The sequence below is a fragment of the Heterocephalus glaber genome, unplaced genomic scaffold (genome assembly GCF_053883595.1).
Source record: "Heterocephalus glaber isolate CG9 unplaced genomic scaffold, H.glaber_assembly_v1.0 deba00001457, whole genome shotgun sequence".
NCBI classification, from domain to species: Eukaryota; Metazoa; Chordata; class Mammalia; order Rodentia; family Bathyergidae; genus Heterocephalus; species Heterocephalus glaber.
The window spans coordinates 15,333,125-15,360,389 of record NW_028258305.1 but is presented as its reverse complement, the minus strand read 5'-3'; the positions used below and the strand labels follow the sequence as shown (position 1 = coordinate 15,360,389).

At 37.8% G+C, this 27,265-nt stretch overlaps 1 protein-coding gene across 7 annotated transcripts; it reads left to right on the top strand.

Moving 5' to 3' along the window:
• Window positions 1–28: 28 nt before the first annotated feature.
• Window positions 29–27,265, top strand: Erlec1 (endoplasmic reticulum lectin 1). 7 transcript variants are annotated; one of them, XM_004867291.4, is made up of 14 exons: window positions 29–392; window positions 5,303–5,407; window positions 6,991–7,071; window positions 8,391–8,468; window positions 8,592–8,655; window positions 9,372–9,406; window positions 12,008–12,231; window positions 12,325–12,454; window positions 16,822–16,983; window positions 17,657–17,716; window positions 22,079–22,203; window positions 23,880–23,957; window positions 24,438–24,513; window positions 26,813–27,265. In XM_004867291.4, the coding sequence occupies exons 1-14, from the start codon at window positions 231–233 to the stop codon at window positions 26,882–26,884; spliced, it is 1,452 nt and encodes a 483-aa protein (XP_004867348.1). In that variant the 5' UTR covers window positions 29–230; the 3' UTR covers window positions 26,885–27,265. The 7 variants fall into 7 exon arrangements, with proteins under 7 accessions (XP_004867348.1, XP_087072526.1, XP_021101962.1 ...); XM_087216400.1 differs by having other exon boundaries at window positions 36–392; window positions 26,788–26,967; XM_021246303.2 differs by lacking the exon at window positions 23,880–23,957 and having other exon boundaries at window positions 36–392; window positions 26,813–27,165.

Sequence of the window (27,265 nt, the reverse complement as noted above, 5' to 3'; positions counted from 1 at the left end):
CCCCGGATGTTTACATGCCGCCTGCTCTGGAAGCTAGGCCGGAGGCCAGGGGGTGGGGCGGCGGTGCCGGGCTCTCCGGAAGGAGACGTGGCGGTGGTTGGGTTCCCGGCTTCTAGGTGGCTTTATAGTCCCGCCGCCGCCTCCTCCTCCTCCTCCTTCTCCTCCTCCTCCTCGTCTCCTCTTTGGCCCGAGGAGGGTGTAGCAGCGGCTGGGGAAAGTGGCAGCGGAGGATGGAGGAAGGAGGCGGCGGCGTGCGGAGTCTGGTCCCCGGGGGGCCGGTGTTCCTGGTCCTCTGCGGCCTCCTGGAGGCGTCTGGCGGCGGCCGCGCGCTTCCCCCGCTCAGCGATGATGTCCCTTTTCGAGTCAACTGGCCCGGCACCGAGTTCTCTCTGGTCAGTGCCCTCGCGCACCCCTCAGCAATCTCCCTCCTCGTGGCGTTAGAGGTTCAGCCCCCTCCACGTTTCTCTGCTCCCGCTCCCCGAAACTCCTGCAGCGCTGACGGTGGTATTTCCGCCTTGCGTTCATTGATACTTGGAGCACTTTATGTAGATGTCCGTTCATACTAAGTTTTAGAGATGCAGCCATCACTTATCTTTTTAATCCTGTCGCACTACTAGACCTCACTTCCCAACGCTCCCACCTTATGAAGAACCCTGAGAATCACGTCGGGCACACTTGCACATCCTCTCTTCACTGCAGCTCTTCCTCCACCCGTGTTACACACAACCCTTCTTACACAGCTGCTGCGGACCGGAGTTCACATTCCTGTACGTTTTCCCTGCCTTTCATAGGCACAGACAAACGCATAGCCCAGGAGAATCTTTTTCCCTTCATAGTTGTTTTCCTATAGGGCATGACCCACAGTGCAGAATATCCTGTAGAGTTTTGTATATTATGACTTATTAAGACCCCATAATATGAGGTTTTTATGAATTTTCATACAGTGAAGAACATTTACAACTTCACGTGAATGAGAATTCTGTTTTGAGGAGTAAACTACTGAAAGTCTTCTTATCCATGATCCATAAAAATAAAATTGGCCAATAAAAATTGTGCCATCACACCTGGCTTAAACTTCTTGTGTGCTTTAAATTGTCTCAGGCAGATGTATCAAAATAATACATAATTGGGCCGGGAATTTAGCTCAGTGGTTTCACGCCTGCTGTGCAAGTGCAAGGACCTGAGTTCGATCCCCGGTGCCAAAAAAAAAAAAATACATAATCTCTTAAAATCTTGCTTTCAGAATTGCATACATTATTAAGCATCAAAAAATGTGTAAAAATTTTCAGTGTTTATATTTAGTTTACAGTTAAGATAGTTGTTTTGTGTATGTATTTTTTTCTAAAATTGTCATCTCTATATCATTTAATTATTCAGTAGTCCACAGAATTCATGAATTGCACCAATTTGAACCATAAAGCAATTCTGATTTTCCTCTACTTCCGTTGTTAATGTAGAGTATATCCCTACCCAGAACACTTACCCCAGGTGCTACACTTGATAAGAATATTGAGTAACTCCATGGTTAACAGCATGCCTTACACATTAGGTTGTGCTACTGAATGTATTTTACTTCTCCCAGGGTGAATGTTTTACCTCTCCTGTGTCTTAGGCTGGGCTGGAAGTGGGGAGGCATTTAGAGCCTTTGTCCTTGAGTGGTGGCCTGGTGGCTGGGTCAGGTGCCAACCTGGCTTTGGGATGGGGCAGAGGCCTGGGCTATTTGAGCCTACCTATCCTCTTAACAATCTTAATTGCTCCATACCTATTGTCAAACATTAGAAATTTCTCCCTTGCGAGATATTTTTAATCTACTGCTTGATTAGTTTTTGGTTTTTGTTTTGGTTCAGAGCATCAAACTCAGGACCTTGTGCTTTCAAGGCAGGCAGTGGCACCAGTGAGCTAAATCCCCAGCCCTTGATTAGTTTTATTAAAATTTAATGTTATATTAAGTTATAGTAGATAGTACTCTGTGCTGAAAAGGTTTTAACTCACAAAGCACAAAAGGTTAACTTTTTCTCAGTAACTTCTGTTATTGAAAAATAGAGCAGCCAGGAATAGTGAGCCCTTGGGAGTACTCCCAGCACTTGGGAGGCTGAGGCAGGAAGATCACTGAGAGTTTGAGGCCAGCCTGAACTACACAGTGAGACTGTCTCCAACAACAACAACAACAACAACAACAAATATATATATATATATATATATATATATATATATATATATATATGGAGTAAAATTGGTTAAAATTACACCCTCTGATCCCAATAAGTGACTCACACTTTAAACAATTTGGGGGCAGGGCCCGGGATTTAGCTCAGTGGTTCCCACCACCTGCCTCGAAAGCACAAGGACCTGAGTTCAATCCCTGGTACCAAAAAAAAAAACCAATTTGGGGGCAGAATTGCTATTTGGCCTATTTTAGTGCAGAGGAAAGTAGCTCTTCACAAATTAGTGGGAGACTTTGCATCAAGAATTGTCTTCCAGGGCTGGGGATTTAGCTCAGTGGTTTCGCTGCCTGCTGTGCAAGCACAAGGACCAGAGTTCGATCCCTGGTACCCAAAAAAAAAAAAAAAAAAATTATCTTCCAGGCTGGGGATGTAGCTCAGCAGTGCAGCACCTACCTGGCAAGTGCAAGGTCCTGAGTTCAATCCCCAGTCCCGGAAGAAAAAAAAAGAATTGTCTTCCTTTTCTTTCTGTGGTTCCAAACAAGCTGTTCCTTTTTCCATTATTAGCATGTGTTGAACATTTCAGTCAATAAGTCAGTATTTGCTGTAGGGTTCAACTGTGAACATCAGTGTTGCAGGTAATTCACAAATAGACATGTAAACTTTTTAAGTCTTTTGCTACTGTCTTCACTACAGTATAAAAATGATTTGCCCAGGCGGGCGTGGTAGGGCATGCCTGTGATCCCAGCACTCAGACTGAGGCAAGAGGATTGCGAGAGTTTGAGACCAGCCTGGGCTACAAAGTACATAGCAACACCCTGTTTCAAAACAACTGATTTGCCAGGTATAGTACCATACACCCAGCTATCAGGAGACTGAGGCAGAAGAAAGTCAAGAAAAGCCTGCACAACTTAACAAGATCTTTTCTCAGAATTAAAAAGTCTGGGGCTATTACTCAATAGTATAATGCTTGTCTAGCATTCTCCAAGCCCATGGATTCAATTGCTAGTTCCATTTAAAAAAGAATGAGTCATGCTTTGCACAAGTCACTATCGTATGTTCTAAATATCTCTGAGAAACACTGAAAGGAGTTATCACTGTTTTGTCTTACAAAAAATTGTTAGCCCAGCTGAATGGATGTTTCTAAGGATTCCTTTATCATAAATTTGACTTTGCAACTATCTCAAATCTCTAATTCTCTTATCACTTATAATGGCTTTTTGTGTTTTGTTGCAGTACTGGGCCTTGTGCTTGCTAGACAAACGTTACCACTGAACTACATAAGTCTTTTAAATAAGGATGCTTGGCCAAAAATTAGACATTTGTAGAAATCTAAGGAAAATGTTAATAAAAACTGATGACGCGCCAGGGATTTAGCTCAGTGGTTCCTCCGCCTGCCTCACAAGCGTAAGGACCTGAGTTTGATCCTCGGTACCAAAAGAACTGATTAAAATATGTTAAAATTTGACATAGTATGAAGCCAGTCTGCCTAGGTTTGCTGGGTTCTGCTACTTCTATCTGTGTTACCTTAGAAAAATCATTTAAGCTCTATGTAGACTGTGTCCTTTTTTTTTTTTTTTTTTTTTTTTGTACTGGGGATCAAACTCAGGACCTTGTGCTTGCCAAGCAGGCATGGTGTTACTGAGCTACATCCCCGGTCCCACTTAGTGTCCTTTTCTATGAAAATGAGTATAATGTTTGTTTTGAAAGTTCACAGGCCCGGGATATAGTTCAGTGGTTCCAGCGCCTGCCGTGCAAGCGTGAGGTCCCAAGTTCAATCCCTGTACCAAAAAAAAAGAAAGTTCATGAGTCAATAAATATAAATTACTTAAAACAGCCTTGCACATCCAAGGATCTGCATATGTGGATTCAACTGACTCAGATAAAAATATTCAGGGGGAAAAGAATTGGATCTGTACTGAACAAGTACAAGCTCTTTTTGTTTCTTTCCATTCCCTAAACAAAGCATCTTAACAAGTATTTTCTTACATTTACTTTGTATTGAGTATTATAAGTTATCTAGCTTTGATTTTAAGTATAAAGGAAAGTCTCTAAGTTATATGTGTTTTATATAAGGAACTTTGAGGATCTGCAGATTTTTATATTCAGGGGACCTGGAGCCAGTCCCCTTGGATAGCAATCAACTGCTGTACTGACAGAGTTCATACTTATTACCTGTGTGTGTGTGTGTGTGTGTGTGTATGTGTGTGTCTTGGGAAAACATTACCCTAATTTGCATTTGTGTTTAAGATTACATTGGTTCAGGGCCGGAATTTAGCTCAGTGGTTCTGCCACCTGCCTAACAAGTGCGAGGTAATCGATCCCCAGTACCAAAAAAAAAGCAAACAAACAAAAAAAGATTACATTGGTTCTTGGCCAGGGATTTAGCTCAGTGGCACCACACCTGCCCCACGAGTGCAAGGTCCTGAGTTCAATCCCCAGTACCAAAAAAAAAAAAATTACATTGGTTCCAAGTAGTAATGTTTTATTATACATATTTAAGGGTTGTTATTAAATTGAGAAAAGAACAGATTATTTAATAAGAAGTAAATCTTGCTGGGAATAGCCAAAGAGTACAGTGGTTTCACAGTAGTGTAAAGAGAATTTTTTGTCATAGAATATATATCAGAAGGCAAAGATTCAACAGGGTGCCATGGTACATTCCTGTAATCCCAGCTACGCAAGAGGCTTAGGCAGGAGGATCCCAAGTTTGAAGCCAATTTAGTGAGACCTTGTCTCAAAATAAAAAATAAAAAAGAGACAGGAATGTAGCTCAGAAGTAGAGCATACACGCACCAGGCTCTGGATTCAATCTCCAGGAGCACTCCTCCATAAAGAAGTTTCATTAACTCTTAACCAGTATTTCATTGCTTTTTATTCAGTATTTTAACATTAGCCTATTGTATTACTACTTTTTACTCCAAACTATTTTGTATATTTTTTTTCTATTGTGGCATCAGGATAAAGGTTTATTTTGTTGTATAGAAATCTGTAACTATTTTCCCTGCCTTTGAAAATATGTCTTAAAAACCTGTTGAAATGATAAATTAATTTGAGGAACCTTTGCTCTAACTAGGATTGAACTTATTCAATGTACTTTAACTGAAGAAAGTAATGTATATTTTTTGTTCTATTTCTAGCCCACAACTGGAGTTTTATATAAAGAAGATAACTATGTCATCATGACAACTCCAGACAAAGAAAAATATAAATGTATACTTCCCCTTGTGACAAGTGGAGATGAGGTCAGTTTTTAATAAGAGACCTTGTTATCAAAATTATTTATTTGAAATATTAGAACTAAATTCTCACCCTGTTTTAGCATAAAAATATTAATCATTTTTATTATTCCTAAATTCTTTGCCATTAATTTTGGAAAAATTATCAAAGTTACTGTTTTGAATGAAAATACTTATTTTCTTTTGCAGAAATAACAGCTTAAGAGGGCCGGGGATTTGACTCAGTGGCGCCACGCCTGCCTCCCAAGTGCGAGGTCCTGAGTTTGATCCTCGGTACCCAAAAAAAAAGAAAAGAAAAAAATGAGAGCTTAAGATATGTTTTAGATGCATGTATGCCATTTTCATAAAGAGTTTCTCATAAATAAGTTTATAAGTACTTTATGTTTTCTCGCTACCTTAGCTCCTGCCCTTTTCTTTGTCCTGAAATGCCCTACTGCCTCTTATCCATCCTTCAAGGTAGCAACTTCTGTGAAGATGAAGCAGGAGGGGTGGACAGTATGGTAAATGGAAAGGACAACAGCCTAGGAGCCAGGAGGCTTAGGGGTAGGCTGGAATTAGCTCTAGGACCTTGAACAGATTTGAAATTCCATTCCTACACTCAGTAAATCTATTTAGCCAATTATATTATAGTTTTATGACGTCTAAAACAGACAGTTAAACTCAGTGCTTAAATTTTGTTCTGATTTGGACCAGGGATTTAGCTCAGTGGTGCTGCCACCTGCCTCTCAAGCGCAAGGTCCTGAGTTCGATTCCCAGACCCAAAAAAATTTTTTTTGTTGTTTGTTTGGATTTGAAATCTGAGACATCTGTTTCATTTTCTTTTAAATCTCCTGAGACACAGATACACACACAAAGAACCTTACACATACATTTGGCATTCAAGTCTGAAGTGTAAAAAATATATAGGAAACTGAAAGTACCTTAAAACTTTGCAAGTTTCAACCATTCTGAGACTTTTGTAGCTAGAATTTGTTTGGATAGAAGCATTTAATAATTATGAAATAGGTTTGTAAAATTTGTTCAGAAGTCTGATGCTTAGAAACCTTTTTTTTAAAAAGAAAGAGGCTGGGCTTGCCAGTGCACACCTGTAATCCCAGCACTCATGAGGCTGAGGCAAGAGGATGGCTATGAGTTCTAGACCAGCTTGAGCTACACAGTAAGTTCAAGGCCAGCCTGGAACTTCCATTAAATGAGACCTTGTCTCAAAAAGCCAAAAAATTAAAAATAAAAATAGGAAAGAATCAGGCATGGCGGTGCACAGCTGTAGGCCCAGCACGTGGGAGGCTGAAGGAAGAAGATCACTACGAGTTCTAGGCCAGCCTGGAATACATAGCAAGACCTTGTCTCAAAAAACAAAACAAGAATGAAAAAGCATAAGTAAAAAAAAAAGGAAGAATATTGTAGAATATTATCCTATAACTCCATATTTTATACTTTAATTCATTTGAAAGAAGTGGCATACCATAGGATTTTTACTTTTTCCTTTTTTGTTTCCAAGCACTTGTGATTTAACCAGTGAGTTAATATTCAAACAGCAGAGTTGGGTGAAGTTCTAGAAAAATTGTGTTTTAACTCCAGTTCTTTCTTAGGAAGAAGAAAAAGATTATAAAGGCCCTAATCCAAGAGAGCTTTTGGAACCGCTGTTTAAACAAAGCAGTTGTTCTTACAGAGTATGTATTTTTTGTTCATTTGATAATTAGAAAATAAATTTTCAGCAGGAGTTGACCCTTGAAATTACTTAGGCATTTCTTTTTACCTTATGATATTATTTTTTTAAGTTAGGTGCAAATCTAAATTATTGCTGAATAGTATTTTGTTCATTTAAATTCTTATATAGTATATGCAGCATACACTCAATAAATAATAATGATATCAAATTGTCACTTTCGTCCGGCTATGGTGGTACATGCTTGTAATCCCAGCATCCTGAAAGCTGAGGCAAGAAGACTACGAGTTAGGCCTGCCTGGTCCACATAGTGAGACCTTATCTCAAATAAAGAAAATTTAAATCATCAGTTACCAAATTACTGTGAATGCTTCAGCTCAAAAGAAAGTTTCCTCACCTAACACAATTTCCATTAAAATTATTGATTATTCTTTTTTAAGCTATGGAGAATATTATCCCTAAGCCAGGTAGTTAGTAGATTCTCAGATATATTCTGGACCTTTTTTTTTTTTTAACATAATACTCATATAGCATGTTAATGAAATAATGAGGACATGCTGATCAATTCATGCAGGCCGCAACTGACACAGAAGGACCAGGCTGGGATTTCACAGTGTGTGAGCGGCTTTGATAATTACCATTCCTCTTTGGCTATAGTTGAGACTAAAATTCCTTTGGTTTCCATGTTGTTGGGATAACAGATACTTTCCAAATAATATTTTTCACCCAGATTCACTTTCCTTGACAAAGTCATGGAGTAATGTGGTCTTTCTCTACCTTTGCTATTCAAGGTCCTGAATGTTAAAACAAGTGGAGCGTTAAACATGCGTTTCTTGTTTTTATCCTTTTTTCATGGCTAGGATACATCTTAAGTCTTTCCTTCAAGCAGTTGGTGCTTAATACCCCTCAAATGCAGGAGGCTCCTAGTCATACACTGGGCTTCCTGAGTTTTAGGGTTTGGAATATTCCTAGAGAAAATGGCTAATTATATAGATATTTGCATAAAAAAATAATAATAATAACGACCTCAGAAATTTCACATTTTTGATGCCGAGCATTGTGGCACATGCCTGTAATCCCAGTACTTAGGAGATTGAGGCAGGAGGATGCCTGCAAGTTTGAGGCCAGCCTGAACTGCATAACAAGACCCTGTCTCAAAAAAAATTTTTTTTTAACATTTCTTTGAGACATAATTACGAGTGTCAGTTAATAAAAGGTTACTGTAAATGTTGAAGAAAATCTACTCAACTACTTAAAATATCAAAAAGTATTTCATTTGAGTTAAATGGTTCTTATATATTTAAACACATTCATCTTTCTTAGATTGAGTCTTATTGGACTTATGAAGTATGTCATGGAAAACATATCCGGCAGTACCATGAAGAGAAAGAAACTGGTCAGGTATGTTCAAAATATAAAGTGTAAAAACATAAAATGAGAAGTTTCCTAATGAAATTGATAGTTTAAAATTGTATCCTTAAAAATATATTTGCAAAATACTTACTGTATTTTTTCTTAATATAGAAAATAAATATTCATGAGTACTACCTTGGGAATATGTTGGCTAAGAACCTTCTATCTGAAAAAGGTTGGTCTTTACACAGTGATTTGATAGTAATACTGGAATTTGGTTTAGTATTTGTGTTCAAATTGAAGTTTAGGAGATTTTCAGAGAAACTGAATTTGAAAACACTAAAATAATTTTATAAACTTCAGAAAACTTTTTTGAAGAAGCCATTGTTTTCATTATTTTTGGCTTTCACAGACTTTCATACTTTTCTTATGCTCATTAATAAAATTTTTAAAATCCATTAGGATATGCATGTTAGTGTTACATTTATATAATGTTAATCTTTTACTTGGTTTAAACAGTTTTTGTATATGGAAATAGATATATCCCACAAATGGTAAAATATTTATATTTAACCTATACTACTCAGATTGGCCAGTTAATTTAAGATTTAGCTTTCCACTGAGATAAAAATATTTTCATGAAATAGAGTATTTTATAGGTAAAAATGTAAGATTAAATGTGACCATCATAAAAAACCCATTCCGAGGAAACTAAAAGTAGTAGGATAGGGCTGGAGGTGTAGCTCAGTTGTAGAGCACTCACCCAGCATGCACAAAGCCCTGGTTTTGAACCACAGCACCAGCCCCTCCCCAAAAAAGACAAAAATCATGTGTATATTTGGATCTTTTAAAAGAAGTTTAAGGTTACTAAGTTGATTGAGAATTTAGTCACTTGTATCTTAGATATGTCACTGCCCTTTCCACTTACATTTCTCTTACATTGTTCCACAGAACTAGAAGCGGAAGAAAAAGAAAAATCAAATGAGGCAAGTTATAAATGCTAGTTTTTTGCTCTTAACACTTATTTTTAGTGAGGCATTAATTTATACAATTTAATTGAAAAAATATAGCCTTTCTTTAACTATCCACTGTTTGAAAGGATTAGGTCAAAAATTTACAGTGTATTTAGCTTTTCTGAGTTACATTGTGATCCTTCTATTTCCTTTTTTTTAAAAGTAAATAGCTAAGTAAACAGATCTATCATATGTGGGAGAGATTCTGTACTACCATTTTGTTACTTTAGTGCTTAGCAGTATTAGAAACAATTATACTAAGAGCTTTTACATTTTTTTCTTCCTGTTTCGTCTCAATCTCCCGTGAGTGAAACAGATAAACTACAATTGTAAATAACCAGATTCCAAGCATCTTAAAACCAGGAACTGTCTTTTATCTCTTCAATCCACATTGCAAAGGAGACTGCCAGACATATTATAGGCACTTCATTAATGTTTATTAAGTGAATGGATAAATGAAGGCTTAAATAATAGAATTGTTTAAAAAGAATGATCCCTCAAAGTTTCTGTTCAGTGTTTAAATACCCACATAGTTACAGGAGAGCTTTTTTTTTTTTTTTTTTGGTTTTTTGGTTTTTTGAGGCAGGGTCTCTCTCTCTTTGTAGTTCAGGCTGGCCCTGAACTCACTATGTAGCCCGGGCTGGCCTCAACCTCCAGGCAATCTTCTTGCTTCAGCCTCCTAAGTGCTGGGATAACAGGTGTGCACCACTACACCCAGCTCCAGAAGAACTTTTTTTAATCCCAAGTTTTTTGTTGTTTTTTTGTTTTTGTTGTTGTTTTTTGAGAGGGTTGCACTGTGTAGTTCAGGCTGGACTAAAACTCACAGTGGAGCCCAGGCTATCCTTGAACTCATAACAGTTCCTCAGCCTCAGCCTCCTGAGTGCTGGAATTATAGGCATGCACTACAATATGAGGCCAGTAGAGGTTGTTTCTCCCATCCAAGTACTAACCAGGCCCGACCCTGCTTAGCTTCTGAGATCAGACAAGATCGGGCACATTCAGGGTGGTATGGCCATAGACCAATAGTGGCTATTTCTATAAAGGGCTTAGTATCATAGTGATACTTTTATTAGAAATAAAGTTAATAGCAAAGGCCTTGAAAGTTTCTTAATAGAGATGCTTGTATCTTAACAAGAATATTTTGAGGGGAATTGATTTTAACATAGTCAGCATGGTTGCCTGTAGCCCAGCACTCTGGGAGGCTGAGGCAGGAGGATCACAAGTTAGAGCCTCACCCGGGCAACTTAGTGACTTAGTGAAACCCTGTCCCAAAGTAGAAAATTAAAAAGGGGCTTAAGATTTAGCTCATTGCAAAGGCCCTGGGTTCAGTCACCAGTACTGAAAAAAAAAAAAAAATGATTCTGACCTTTAAAATAAACTGTTTATTTACTGTGACTCTGGAGGGTAGCAAATTGGAACTCAAAGTGTAAAATAATAAATGAAGAGAAAGAAAGGGGTAAGGGCAGACGGCTAACATTAATTGAGCCCCAACTTATAAGCCAAACAGTCCCAGGCATTTCACAAAAGCTGAAGTATAACTCTCCCAACAGTCTTTTAATATTTATTATACTACTTTTATAAATGACAAACTGAAATTTACTTAAGGTCATAAAGCCAGCAAATTCAAAGCTTTGAACCTAGGATTCTCTTAATTTCAGGTAATACCCCAAAAATAGCAAACAAGGAAACTCAGTTTTCTCATGAAACATTTCCTTACGGCCTGTTTTGGAGATGGCATTGGCAGGGTGCCAGGGTGATGCAAGATGAGATCCCTGCCTCTGCACAGCTTTCTTGGAGATGCTGTTAATGGTATCTTAAAGCTCCTACATTAGATTTTTTTTTTATGTTTATGTAGGAAAAAATACGGAAGCTAACTCAATAATATTTGGCTTCTCAAGTATATCCTTTACTCCCCCATTCCATGAAAACGTCTTAATTTGTCATTTGGTAGACTTGAATAGATTTACATAGTTTATATGCTAAAATGTATGTGCTGTCGATAACAGGGAAAAAAGAGTAAACAGCTATATGTACCAATAGTGTATTCTATTTTATACAGTAATGTTTTACTATCTAGCCATAATTTTTGACAAATCAACCATTAGTCTTATAGACTCTAGACTCCTAAGTAGTCATTCACTGTTTATGAAGAAAGCTTCAAGCAACCTAGTATAGCAAGTTCTTATACTTTATCTTAATCTCTTTCTCTAGAACTACTGAGAATAACTCATATTAACCTGATCTTGGGGCTGGGGATGTAGCTTAGTGGTAGAACACTTGCCTAGTATGTGCAAGGCCCTAGGTTCAATCCCTATCTCTGCAAAAACAAAAACAAAAAAAACTTAATCTTGTAGCCCTTTATATAAATGTATATTGACTTAATGTCTTAATTTTAGAGTCATATGCTCAAATAACTTATGAGTCAACATTAGAGGGTGAATTTAAAATACAGAAATGTTACCTTTCTGTTTATAAATAAAATGTAGTTTTTTTTCTTTCAGAATAATAAATGCTTCTCCCATTCTCAACCCCTCCTCAATTTCTAATGAAAAGTGTTATACTCTCTCTTTAAAGATTCCCACTAAAAATATTGAAGGTCAGATGACACCCTACTATCCTGTGGGAATGGGAAATGGTACACCTTGTAGTTTGAAACAGAACCGGCCCAGATCAAGTACTGTGATGTACATATGTCATCCTGAATCTAAGCATGAAATTCTTTCAGTAGCTGAAGTTACAACTTGTGAATATGAAGTTGTCATTTTGACACCACTCTTGTGTAATCATCCCAAATATAGGTAGGATGTGTATTTAATATTTTAAACATACAATTCACGCAGGCTTTACAGTATTCTTTGCTTAGCTTTAATTCTTTCTTTTTACTGAATTAGGTTCAGAGCATCTCCTGTGAATGACATATTTTGCCAGTCACTGCCAGGATCTCCATTTAAACCCCTCACTTTGAGACAGTTGGAGCAGCAAGAGGAAATACTAAGGGTACCTTTTAGAAGAAATAAAGAGGTATGAGAATTATCTAATGATAGTTTCTCAGTGCTTCATTTTCTAAATTTCAGAGAATAGCATAATGATTTCTGTAGTATAGTAGTAGCAGTTTATTTTCATTGGCTCAAAATTTTAAATCCAAGTTCTTTTCATTGAATTAAATTCTTTCCTTATTCTTTTACTTTTCAGAAACATTTTAACATTAACATTCTCTTATACTAATATTTGATAATAATGTAAAGTTTGACATCCTGTGCATTGTCATTAAGTTTTTTAGGCAGTTGCCACACCTGAGCCTCTTGAAAAAATAGACTACAACTCTATCTCCTCCTCACATTTTATTTATTCTTCAATTCATTGTTATCCTTTAAGAACTTCTGCATACTGCTCCCCTCTTTTCCTAATCTGTCAGTTGAGATAAATGAATTTTTCAAAAGCTACAAATGATAGTATCTTCAAAATATTCAGAATCTTCAGGACACATGTTCCATATGAAAATTTTATGTGATAACTATCAAATGAATGGTCACTTAAAACTGATCAGAGTTGGCCGGGATGGTCCACACCTGTAATCCCAACTACTCAGGTGGATCACGAGTTGGAGAACAGCCTAGCCAATTTAGTGAGACTGTGTCTCAAAATATAATTCAACAAAGGACTAGGAATGAACCCCAGTGGTAGAGTACTTGCCTAGCATACTCAGGGCCTTGGATTCAAGCCCCAGTACCACCAAAAAAAAAAATCCTGATCAGAATAAATTTATTACACATAACTTTTCTCTTGAAAATGTGTGTTTGGCATACAGTTTCCCTCTTAAATGTGGATCAAGTTTTATTGTACAAATAAGGAATTTTTTCTTATTCTTTTTTAACAAAAATACAAATCTAAACCAGGCTTGGAAGTGCATACCTATAATCTCATCATTCTTGGAGGCTGAGGCAGCAAGATTACAAGCTTGAGCCCAGTCTGGGCAACTTAGTGAGATACTGGCTCAAAATAGAAAAGGACTGGGGATGTATGTAGCTCAGTGCAAAAGCACTGGGTCCATTCCCCAGTGATGCTAGTGATAGAAATGGTAATGATAATAACAGTACAGATCTGGTTATTAGAACTTTGATTTGATGTCTCCTTGTGTGATTGCATCACACTGATTTAAAGATTAATGAACTATTAATTCATCTTGTGAATTTTCAAACTCTACTTTTACCATATTGTATATGTTTTTATTAGAGTAATTTAGATGTTTTGCCCAGAAGAAGCAATAAAGGCTCCTCCTTTCATTCTTGCTATCTCTTCTCCTCACCTCGGCTACAGGCTTTTTTATGTAGTGTTAATTATCTTTCTCCATTAGCTTTAATGAAGGCCTGTTGTACTCTGTTTTTAAGATAGTCTCTCAGACCTTGGCCCCTTAGGAGTTGTGACTGTGTCTGCTTCACTTTTCATACTCAACACTTAAAGTAGTGCCGGGAAATATTATTTAGTTAGGAGTTACTTTAGTCGTTAGGCTCTGAATGTGGATAAAATTATACAATAAAGATCCTTTCTAAAACACAGAAGACACCATCATGCAATCCTTTTTCTTCATAATATTAAGAGAGAGGGTAAGGCCTTTGGTTTCTAGGAGAGTAATCATCAGTGACAAGCAGAAATAGATGCAAAAGAACCACAATTGGTTAGTGTCAACTACAGTACAGAAAAAGAAGACATAATGTCCACTGTACATTTCTTAGGAGCCTCTCTGTCTCATCACTGAGACACATTACCCAACACCCACAATTTAAAGGAGGAAAGGTTTATTTGGACTTGTGGTTTTTAAAGATTTCAGCCTATAATCAGCTGGCTCCAAGGCCACAAGGCCAGGATGGAAGGGCCTCCTGTGGAGGAAAGCTGCTGGGCTGCTCAAGCCATGATAGCCAGGAAGCAGAAAGAGAAGGGAGGAGCCAAGGAGAAAGATAAACCCTTCCAGGTCACTTGTCCAGTGATTCAAATCTTCTGACCAAACCCTCCAAAACCCCCCCTTTAGGCACACAAGAGTTTTTTTATTTGTTTTGAAGCAAACATTTATTGGTACATTTTAGCTATACATAATGATAACATTCGTCATAGGGAATTTGTACTGTACATGATGTATCTTGCTTCTTTTTTCCTATTCCTTTCCCCTCCCTTCAACCCCTCTTCCCCTCTTTATTTACAAAAGCTGTTTCCATTTTTTCCTTCTGTTTCTTCTTGTCCCTTCTTTCTTTTTCCCCTCCCCCTCCTTTTTTCCTCTCTCATTTGAACATTTTCTTCCCATCTCCCAATATCTATTATACATTTTGGTCCTTATTTCCACTTTTGGTTTCCCACACCAGAAAAATAATTCGGTATTTAAACATGTGTGTCCAATTTATCTCTCTCAAGATGCATCCATTTAGCTAGAAATGTCTCAAGCTTATCCTTCTTTATGGTAGACTAGTACTCTATTGTATAAAAAAACCACATCTTCTTTATCCATTCATCAGTTGATGGGCATTTGGGCTATTTCCAAGATTTAACTCTTATTTTTGTTTGTTTGTTTTTGTTTATTGGAACAGGGTCTTACTGTGTACTTCAGGGTGGCCTTAAACTCACTATGCAGCCCAGACTGGCCTCAAACTCCTGCGAATCCTCCCTCCTCAGCCTCCGGAGTGCTGGGATTATAGGCATGTGCCACCACACCCAGTTTGAGCACATGTCAGTTTTTGAGAGTGTTCTAGATCTAGACCATAACAGTACTGATTTAGATTTATTTCCTCTTCACCTAGTCTTCACTGTCAATACCTATTTAGCACCAGATCCTAACTTATTAACCTTTTTACTTAATTATCCTTGTCTTGCCACCCCATCGCATTTACTCCTTTACATAAGATTCTCTCCTTTCTGACCTGAAACTGCTAACTTGACTTCCTAATTCCAGATTTGTATCTGCAGTTTCTTTTTCTCCTGCCACTGCTAAAGTAATTACTGAAAACTATGATCACATGGCAGTGGGGTATAACTGAGTAGTAGAGTACATGCTAAGACATGAGGCCCTGGGTTCAGTCCCCTGCACCAAAAAACAATAAGACCACAACATGCCTTTAAGTAATACCTATATACCGGTAAGATAATGTGCACAACTCTTAGCTATAGTTTCCTGCCATGTAATGCCTGCCCATCTCCTTAGTTTTAAATATCACAGCCCCACATCTTTGCTCTTGCCTCCTCTGTAAGTTACCATATACATACACATACACAGATATATAATAAATCACAAATTATTGTTCATGTTTCAAGATGTGATCAAGGGTTTTCTCTTTGTGAAGTCTTCATATTTTAATTTTTGGTTGGAATCTGTTTGAACCATTCCTTTCTCTGTGAGTCTGCTTTTCCCTGCACTCTTACCAGTTTGAGGGGATTCCCTGTACCACCCCTACTAAATTGCAGGTTCCTCTAGAGCAGCAGCCATGTTCTGCATTTGAATAATTGTTCTAATATTCTTATTCATTCTCGTCCAGCTCCTCTCTACCATTCTTGTTACCCTTTCTTCACCCTTAATGACCACTTCTCAAAGCTAAGTGCAGAGGGGCTGGGGATTTAGCTCAGTGGTTTCGCCACCAGCTGCACAAGCGCAAGGACCCGAGTTCCATCCCTGGTACCAAAAACAAAAAGCTAGGTGCAGAGACATAAAGCCTAACAAGCATAATAAGAACAATGAAATAAAATATGTGAAATGGAAATGATTTCTATATATTCAGGCTAGTCAGCATACCTTAACATTTGTCTGGAGCTTTCACTATACTTTTTTTTTTTTTTTTTTTTTTTGGAGACAGGGTCTCACTGTGCAGTTCAGGCTGCCTTGAATCACTATGTAGCCCAGGCTGACGAACTCTCAGCAATTCTCCTGCCTCAACCTCTTGAGTGCTGGGGCTGTAGGCGTGCGTCACCATCCCTGGCATATTCTATTATTTTGCCAAGGCCATTTTCTTTTGTTATTTTTGTTACATGTTTGCAGTACGTGATTACATGGGGAGTTGGTACATGTACATAATAATTTTTTCATTTCCCTTCCCCTCCATCTCAATCTTTTGCTTTTTTTTTTTTGCTACCGAGGATCGAACTCAGGTCCTTCTACTTGTGAGGCAGGCGGCAGAACCACTGAGCTAAATCCCCTGCCCTCTCCCTCCATCTTTTGGTCCCCTTCTCCCTGTTTCCTATTGCCGATCTTTTATTTTGCTCTTTAGCAAAATTTGTTTTCTTAAAATACATTTTTTAAAATGGAAAAAGTATTTTTCAAATTTTGTACACTTTAAAAATAATTTAAGCCACAACAAAAATAATTAAGTGTAGCATAACACCCTTAAATATATATGTCTTCTTGATTTTAGGAAGATCTGCAGCCAACTAAAGAAGAAAGGTTTCCAGCAGTCCACAAACCTATTGCTGTTGGCTCTCAGCCAGTGCTCACTGTTGGAACAACTCACATATCCAAACTCACAGATGACCAGCTTATAAAAGAATTCCTCAGTGGCTCTTACTGCTTTCATGGGGTGAGAAGTGAACCTTCAGTTTAAATATTTATCTTAGAACTTAAATAACTTATCAGTTATTTAATCAGTGGGTATTAGCAGCACTGCAGAAGATTTGTGTCTGTTGAGAAATGGTGGGATTCTGTCCCAGTTGACATTTTCTCTCTGCACTCTTATACGGCTGCATCTTTATAATCTGTAGCCATTGTGTCCTCTTTATATACAAGGTGAAACTTGACCTTTCCTATGGCAGTGATGTGTAATTCTGGTTAATTGCTGAAATGGGCATCAATGATTATATGACCTACAGTTTGGTTATGTAGCAATCACAGCTCAAATTCAAGTTAACATCTTCCTTCACAAAGGTACAATTAGCCTCTACATTATAGCATCAGTGGGAAGTACAACTTACAAGTAGAATTTTTTTTGTCTTATTTATTTTATCAAAGTAGTGTATCCCGAATTCAATCCCCAGTACCAAAAAAAAACACACAAAAAACAAAGTAGTGCAGCATTCTTTATATTTTCTCTTTTTAAGTTTCTCAGTGATTTAATTTTCAAGCATAGTGGTACTATTGCAGCTCATAAAAATATGTACATATATTTCCGTCATGTCATGTGGCAATATTAAATTAAGCCTAAATTTTCTTTTTCTCTGTATATAACTTGATCTATCATATTTTCTTTCTTTTAGGGTGTTGGTTGGTGGAAATATGAATTCTGCTATGGCAAACATGTATATCAGTACCATGAGGTATAGAATAACATGTTATCATTCTGTCACTGTGTGGATTATAAATTCTTGTTTTGTTTTGTTTTTGTGGTGCAGTGAATAGAACCCAAGGCCTTGAACATGCTAGGCAAACACTCTACCACTAAGCTACATCCCCAGTTCTGGATTAAGTTTTTTAAATCTTTTGTGGAAAAAAAGGAGCGGAATTGACATCACTTTTAAATATAAGATGATTTTAATATGGAAGTATGAGAAACCAGAAGATCTGATATTAACTACAGTCAGTCATCTCAAAGTGACACTGCTGTTAGTGGCATGTTTTTCTGTGACTGTGAACCTGGTAGAGTCATAAGCTTTTGTGTCTATTCCTCTTTATCCTTGATTAGGAAATTAGTCATTCTTATAATTCATCTTTACATTAAGAAAATAATGTTAAGGGGCCAGGGATTTAGCTCAGTGGTTTCGCCGCCTGCCTCGCAAGCACAAGGACCTGAGTTCGATCCCCGGTACCAAAAAAAAAAAAAAAAAGAAGAGAAAAGAAAATAATGCTAAGATGATGTATTAACAATACAATTAGTAAATTTGGGTAAATGTAGCAATACAATTAGTAAATTTGGGTAAATGTAGCAAGTTTCACAGCTAAAAGAGGTAGCATTTCAGAAAAGTTTTAAGATTATGTTATAAGCTTTTTAGTCTTTCATTTTGATTTTATAAGTCAATATATTCTCCCACATTGATTCAATCTGCTTAAATTTTAAAGTTCAAGTTCCAAAAATTTGTTATAAGTGTATTTTGCTTAGTAAGTTAAACTACTAAACATTGAAGACAAACTTTAATCAATAAATACTGGCCTGGCTGCTTCAAAAGACTCTTCATTCCCTAAAAAAAATAACAAGTGATTAGAAAGTACTATAGTTGGCCCATACAAGATGTTTTGAGCTGATCTTAAATTCCAAGTGAAATCATGGTAGGACAGATCAATTCACCTTATATGAGGTGTCACTAAGCATTTTCTTCCTCACTTAAACCTGAGAAGTTTCATTTAAGCATATTTTCTATTTATTTTTGCTGCTTTGCAGTTTTTTAAATAGCATTTACTGATACAGACAGAAAAAGGATAAAGTACTAACTGTAGTCCAGATAATGCCCAGTGACTTTTTAATTGAATGAATATATGCCAGAATTTTAAAATAAAAATTAGTTTTTTCTGTGCCATCATCCCCCTTTCCCAGAATAACTGCTGTTAACATAGTTAACTAAGTGTGCGCACTTCAGCAGCACATATACTAACATGGTTAACTAAGAAAAATATTGATAGACTTTAATGTTGGTATCACCTTCAATTTCTGTAGAAGGGGACAAGCACTGCTCTGCACTTGTTCTTTTCAGTTAGTGTTTTGGAGATCTTTCCATGTCAGCAACAACCTATCACATCCTTTTCAGCACTAATAGAATTATGTCTGTACCTAAAATGTACATTTTTTTCCCCAGTACTAGGAATTGAACCAATGGCCTTTGTTCTGAGCTCATTCTCAACCCCTTTTTATTTTTTATTTTGAGACAGGGTCTTATTAAACTACTAAATTCCCAGGCTGGGCTTGAACTTGCAATCTTCCTTCCTCAGTTTCCAGAGTGCAGGGGATACAGGCATGTGTTACTGTGCCCTAGTGCCTATAGTGTATTTAACCAGGCCATTATGGATGAACCTTTAAATTGTTTTCAGTTTTTGCTAAGGTAATATTTTAGTGACCTTTTTAAAATATTTGTATTGCTACCCTTTTGCCAGTATGTCCATACAACACACTTGTAGCACTGTATATGCCAAGTCAAGGAACGTGCATACTGAAAAATTCCCTTCCAGGGGGCTAGTAATTACAGTGACTGTTTTCCTTTATAATTAACAACAGGAGGTTTAATCTTAATTTGTCCAAGGTCATCTGACATAGAACTTTCTGAGAGACTCTGCTAGGTTTTTTGGGAGATAGAAAAATAATAGAGGCTGTCCAGATGTGGTGGAGGACACCTATAATCCCAGCACTTGGGAGGCTGAGGCAGGAGGATCTCCATGAGTTCAAGGCCACCCTAGGCTATATAGTGAGTTCAAGACCACCCTGAACTTCATGGCAGGACTGTGTCTCAAAAAACAACAACAACAAAAAATAGTAACTGGAGCTAGGTATCGTGGCACATACTTGTAATCCTAGCGCTCTAGGAGGCTGGGATAGGAGGATTGCAAGCTTGAACCCAACATGAGCAACTTAACTCTGTCTCAAAATTTTAAAAATACATGTTTTTTTTTAGAGTTGGGGCATACATACTGCAAAGACCAAGAATTCAATCTCTAGTAAAAAACAAATGAATAAATTTTTTTAAAAATAATAGCAACTGGGCTGGAGATGTAGCTTGATAGAAAAGCACTTGTCTAGTATGTGTGAGGCCTAGCACCACAAAAAAGAATAAATAGTAATAACAAATACATTGCTCACTATATGCCAAGTACTGAGTTCTTTACATGTAGATACTAGTTTCATCCTCAAAAACAACCTTAAGAGGTAATTGGAGGGCCGGGGATTTAGCTCAGTAGTGTTGCCGCCTGCCTTATAAGGTCCCAAGTTACATCCCCAGTACCCGGAAAAAAAAAAAAGTGGTAATTAGAATTGTTATTCCTAGATGAAGAAACAGAAACAAAGATAGAGTAACTTGCCAGAAATCACATAAGTAGTAAATGATAAACTTAGAATTCAAACCAAGGCAGTCCTGCTCCCTAGCCAGCCTCTTAAACACTCAGTTTGCTGCCCCCTGTCTAGGAACTTGCAGTCCAGTTACTGAAGCAATTGTGTAAAGGCTATGTCTTCCCATTAATCAGTAAATTCTACTAGAGAAGTGGCCTGGATTTTTAATTGTACTAACTAGAAGTATATTATTTCCTGATGGAGCACACCTGTAACCCCTACTCCACAGCCTTAAGCAGGAGGATCTTGAGCTCAGAGCCATCTGGGCAACTTAGCCAGGCCCTATCTCAAAATAAAAAGTGCCCGGGATGTAGGTAGCTCAGTGGTAGAGTGCTTGCCTAGCATAAGCAATGCCCCGGATTCAATCCCTAGTACTGCAAAAAAATAAAACAGAAGACCTATATACTATTTCCAGCATGATAGCCTGGCATAAAATATAAAGGAAGGAAGAAAGAAAAGGGAAGTGAGAAGGTACAAAGGCAAAGGAAGGAAGGAACTCCATATATAAGGTAGTACATAGAATTGTTCTTTTAAATAATGACAGAGGGCCGGGGATTTAGCCCAGTGGTTTCACTGCTTGCTAGGCAAGCACAAGGACCCAAGTTCAATCCCCGGTACCAAAATAATAATAATAATGACAGAATGGGGAAGGGGATTTCTGGACAGATAATTTTGACACAGAAATAAACAGTCAAATGAGTGTTAAGAAGACCAGTATTTTTAAAAAGAAGAAAAAATAGAAGAAGACCAGTGTAACTTGAAGGTTTACACTGGAAACAGTAGAAGTAGGATGAAAATGGGCTGCAGGATAAGATTCTTAGTCTGCTTTGTGTTGCTCTAACAGTACCATGGCCTGGGTGATTTTTGTTTTTATTTTTGGTGACGTCTGTCTATGTAGCTCAGGCTAGCCTTGAACCTGCAAACCACCTGGAAAAGACCAGGTAATTTATAATGAAAAGAGATTTATTTTTCACAGTTCTTTAGGCTAGAAAGTCCAGTTGCCAGCATCTGGCAAGGACCTGCTTCCTGCTTCATTCTACCTCAGAAAGCAAGAAGGTGAGAGACTGAACGATAAAATCCAAAGTTTTCAGTGTTTTATACTCACCATTAATCGATTCAAAAGATGCAGCTCTATACCTAAATGCCTCCTGGTGCATCCTGCCTCCTGTCACCATTTACTGAGGGTTAGGGTTCTAGCACGCATTTAAACAACCACAGAGATTTAATTAAGAATCACAGTACTGGGCCTGGGGTTGTGGCTCAGTGGTAGAATACTTGCCTCGTATACACAGGGCCATGGGTTCAGTCCCCAGCACACACACACCACAGTAGTATGTGATTTACAGTCTAGGTATGAGAGATTGAACTTTGCGTTGGTGTAGAGGGGGTGTGCTGGCAGTGAAAATGTAGAGGAAGAATTGGAGTGACTACTATGGGAGAGGAAAAAGATGTGAGTCAAAAATAACTATATCTAGAGCTAGCCTGACTAGAGATTAGTTACATTATTCAGAGAAATAACAAATAAAAAGGATAGATTTCACTCACTGAGTTTGACTAATATCATTACATTTAAAGGTAGATGTCAGGTGTGCAAATAAAAATGAGGACTAGGGCTTAGAAGAGGCTCAGCCATCTGTTTGTCTTCTATTAGGACAAGGACAGTGGGAAAACTTCTGTAGTTGTGGGGACTTGGAATCAAGAAGAGCATATTGAGTGGGCAAAGAAGAACACTGCCAGAGCCTATCATCTTCAAGACGATGGGACCCAGACAGTCAGGTAAAGACCAACTTTATTTGCCTTTGGATGTGAGAGTAGAATTTTTAAAGCTCAGAACATTGATACACATAAACATTTAAACACATAAGTAAAATCCCAGGTCAGAGTTAGTTGTTTGTTTGTTTGTTTATTTTGAGGTACATTTAAATCAATTTTCTTTTGGAGAGGAAATAACACAGTATGATTGTTAAGAGCACTGTCTCTCAATTCAAATGCTAGGTGGCCCATCACTTAATACCTCAGACAGTTACAGAGTCATTTTAAGCCTCCCTTTTCTTGTTTAATGATCTTTGGATTGCACCTAAGGTTATTGTGAGGTATTCATTTAAAGGCCATTGCCTAGCATGCAGTAAACTTGGGCTGCTGCCTTCAGCAGCGATGATGGTATGCTAATGAGAGTGGCAGTGGTGTTCACAGTGGGCTTAGTTCCATAAAGCATTTCCCTCTGTCATGTATAACCTTTATCTTATATTATTTAATTCTGTTTCAGTGTACTGTAATAGTTCCTTTTATTATTTAACTTTTGTAGGGTAATGGTTGAAAATGTTGAACAATGACTTTTTGAAAAGCTACCACACATCTCTTTTGGGTTATGTGAGTGTCTTTTGTTATAACAGAAGAAAACAAGTCTCATTTCCCAGCAATAACTTAGAGCTTTAGCGTGTCGTGTATCTTGGCCATTGAATTTTTTGGGTGGGGGGATCGAACTCGGATCCTTGGGCTTGCGAGGCAGGTGGTGGAACCACTGAGCTAAATCCCTGGCCCCTTTTGTATGTTAAATTGTTCGCTCTTATGCCTTCTTGGGTGTCCCTTTGTCTTTCCTGGAACAGATGGTATTAAGAGAATGTTTTCAGTATGTGCTGTCTTGAGTTAGCAAAATTACTCTATAAACATTCAAGTATTCTGATACACTAAACATGCTCATGGATGTCTCATGTGACAGGGTATGGATCGTGTGCAAAAAGTATTAAAGCAAAAGAGGATGGACTAGAGTACTAACTAGTCCTTTGAGATTTATAACTTGGCCTAGGCCTACCTTCTGTGCCACCTACAGCACAGTATTTTAATAAAATTAATGGTAGTTAAAAAGAAAGAATATGCTGACTTAGCTAGGAAAATGGATAACTTTTTTGGTTTTTTGAGACAGGGTCTCGCTATGTACTTCAGGCTGGCCTTGAACTCACTGTGTAGCCCAAGCTGACCTCAAATTTGGAGCCATCCTCCAGCCTCAGGTTCCCAAGTGCTGGGATTACAGTCATGTATCATCACACCCAGTTTAAAACAACTTTTTTAGGGCCAGATGTGGTGGTGGCGGCACACACCTGTAATCCCAGCACTTGGGAGGCTGATGTAGGAGAATTGCCAGTTTGAGCCCAGCCTTGGCTACCTAGTGAGTTTAAGGCCAGCCTGAACTACATAGTGAGACCTTGCCTCAAAAAAAAATAGTTTTTTTCAAGGAGTCTAACCTGAATTATTTTTATATAAATAATGTGCTAGTTTAAGATGTTGTATTAAGACAATACAAATGATCTTGAATTTATAGTCTCCTTACAGAGTCTGAAAGACTCTCTGTGGCAAAATCCTAAAAACCCTCACCATCTTCTCACGGTGTACATTACAGTTATTCAGAATTAGTGAGGCCTTAGTTCACTAAAGCTTATGTTTCTCTGATTCAGGATGGTCTCACATTTTTATGGGAATGGAGATATTTGTGATATAACTGACAAACCAAGACAAGTGACTGTAAAACTAAAGTAAGTTAAACCATCAAATCATGCTTTATGCCCTTCCCATTTATCTGCTTTCTATAGACAGAAGTTGTATATAATATGAAATATAATTATGAATAATTATTAAATTAAATTGTTTTAATTAAAATATTCTGGATTTATCCATTTTAGTGGGATGTTTGTAATTTAAGACTATAACTAGGCTGGGCGTGGTGGCTCACACCTGTGATCCCAGCACTCGGGAGGCTGAGGCAGGAGGATTGCCTGAGTTCAAGGCCATGCTGGGCTACATAGTGAGTTCAAGGCCAGCCTGAATTATATAGCAAGACCCTGTCTCAAAAAAACAAATATAACTATTACTGAGGTTGTAGCTTAATGGTAGAACATTTGCCCAGTGCTTGCAAGACCCTGAGTTTAATCTCCAGTACTCCAAAAAAAAAAAAGATAACTATGAAAAATAGTATTCATATGATTTAGCAGTACCTTAAATCACCTTTCTTTTAGGTGTAAAGAATCAGACTCTCCTCATGCTGTTACTGTGTATATGCTAGAGCCTCACTCCTGTCAGTATATTCTTGGGGTAAGTAAAAAAATACCCAAAAGTTCAGTTTGGGGCCATGTTTTAACTTGGTGCATTAGGTCTAGAAAGGACCTTTATTAGTATTTAAGTCTTAATATAGCCCCCTTGCCACTTCTGTGATAGCTGACGTGTTGTATTGAGATGTAATTTACAACAAATGCACAGATCTTAGCGTTGAGTTTGCCGAGTTTTAACAATTCTATATGCCCGTGAGACTGTCACCCAAAACAAAGTAACTGTCACTGCAGCCAGTTCTCTCAGCCCTTTCTAAGAATGCTCCTTACCACCACTCCAAAAGAGCCCTTTCTGATTTCTGCCACAAGAGATTAGCTGTGCTTCCTTTTGGATTTTCACCTGAGTGGAACTATAGAGCATATAATTTTTGTGCCTGGCCTTTTTGGCATGGCATAATGTTTTGACAAAATTCTTGCTGTAAGTGGATTAGGCAGGCTAAAGACAGGGTTCAAGAATGAAAGCATAGTTGGAAAGAGGTTCAGGGGAACCTAAAATTTAGTCCGAGAATGTCTTTGTCAATCTTTGACCCATTTTTGTTGTTGTTGTCTGTTTTCTTGTTTCTAGGAGTTCAAATATTCTGGATATAAGTTCTGTGTATTTGTATTGCACATTTTTTTCATAGTTGGTGGCTTGCTTATTCATTTTTTAGATGTCTTTTAATGAGAAAAACTGTTAAGTTCAATTTATCAACTTTTTTTCCTTTTATGATTAATGCTAATTGGGTCCTAAGGTTTTTTTGTGCTTTTTTTGATTGTTTGTTTGGTACTGAGGATCGAACTCAGGACCTTGTGCTTGCAAGGCAGGCACGGCGCCACTGAGCTAAATCCTTGGGCCTTGGGTCCTAAGTAATTTTTGTGACTCCAGAGTCATGACAATATTCTTCTCTATTTTCTTCTAAAAACTTTGTGGTTGTATTTTTTTTTTCCTGGTTTCTTAAGATGGGGTCTTGCTAAGGAGTTCAGGCTGGCATTGAACTCAATATGTAGCCCAAGCTATCCTGGAACTCATAGTTCTCCTCCTGAGTGCTGGGACTACAGGTGTGCCACACCACACCTGGCTTGGTTCTGCTTTTATGTTAATTAAGTTTGAGTGTGTTGGGTTTTTTTCCTGCATTTATCCTACTAGGAGGTCACTGAGCTTCTTGGATTTGTAGTTCATGTAATTGATGAGTTTGAGAAAAATCTTGGCTCCTTCCTTTCTTTCCTTCCTTCCTTCCTTCCTTCCTTCTGAAACAGGGTCTCGCTATGTAGTTAAGGCTGGTCTTGAACTCAGTATGTAGCCCAGACTTGCCCTGAACTCATAGCAATCCTTTTTTTATTTTTTATTTTGGAACCAGGGATCAAACTCGGGTCCTTCCACTTGCAAGGCAGCCAGTGGAACCACTGAGCTAAATCCCTGGCCCTCCTTTTTTTATTTTTTAAAGATGAGGTCTCACTAAGTCACCCAGGCTGGGTTTGATTTGAGATCCTTCTACCTCAGTCTCCCAGAGTGCTGGGATTACTGGCATGTGTCACCACTCCCATTTTCTTCATCATATTCTATAATTGTCATATCATCTGATCATTTCAACTTCTGGGCCATCTTTAAGCCACATTTTATTTGCCTTTTAAATATAACATTTTGCCATAATATGTTTTGTTTTGTTTTCTTTCTGTATAAGAGCTATCTATGTATTCCTCCTACGCCTGTCCTTTCCATGTTTTCTCTCTTAATTACTCAGTGATAAAAATATTTTCTCCACATTTCTCACAGTTAATATGAATAACTAAAAATTGTTTTTCAATTTGTAGAAATCGTGTTCAAGCCATGCATGGTGGGCATGCCTATAATCCCAGCACTCTGGGAGGCTGAGTTTGAGCCCAGCCTTGCAAGTTAGTGAGACCCTGTCTTAAAATAAAAGGGCTGGGGATGTAGCTCATTGCAGAGTCCCTGAGTTCAATCCCTAGTTCAGTGGTGCCTCAGTTTACAAACACTTGTTTGCAAACAATTTGGTTCGCAACCAGATGCATCTGGCAGAATTTTTGTTTTTGTTTGCAAACTCAGCATGAGATGTGACAGGCACTGCCACAGACATCTTTCCCACATGAACACGAATGTGACCATCTTTTCCAAAATCATAGAACAAATTTAAGTTCATGAACTATGAAACAGGGCAGAGGGGTAATCCACAATAAGGACTCAAATACATGTAGCAAATGTATTTATTCAATAGAATAATTAGTGAATGAATTAGTATTCAGCATATTGACTCTTTAATAGCTTTGTTGTTGTTGTTGTTATTTAGGTTGAATCTCCAGTGATCTGTAAAATCTTAGATACAGCAGATGAAAATGGACTTCTTTCTCTCCCCAACTGAAGGATATTAAAGTTGAAGGGAAGAAAAGATCATTGAAAGTCATGATAATTTCTTTCTGACCATGTGTCTCATTAAGAGTTCACAGCCGGCCCAGGGATTTAGCTCAGTGGTTTCGCTGCCTGCTGCACAAGCGCAAGGACCTGAGTTTGATCCCTGGTACCAAAAAAAAAAAGAGTTCACAGCCATGGACCTCATCTTAAGGATGTATAAAAAGATTCTCAACCACTTTGTGAATGTATATGTGTATATAAGAGGTTATTGATAAACTTCTAAGACAGACATTTATCTCACTTTTTTCTTTTTTATGTGTGTCATATGAACTGATTGTGTTTTGTCTTTGCTTGGATAATGTGACTCCAAAATAAAACTCATCCAAGCACA

Coding starts and splice junctions, on each gene's coding strand:
- Erlec1 (XM_004867291.4), top strand. CDS start 231: ATGGAGGAAGGAGGCGGCGGCGTGCGGAGTCTGGTCCCCGGGGGGCCG. Junction 7,072..8,390: donor AAAGCAGTTGTTCTTACAGA/GTATGTATTTTT, acceptor CATCTTTCTTAG/ATTGAGTCTTATTGGACTTA. Junction 24,514..26,812: donor CCTGTCAGTATATTCTTGGG/GTAAGTAAAAAA, acceptor GTTGTTATTTAG/GTTGAATCTCCAGTGATCTG.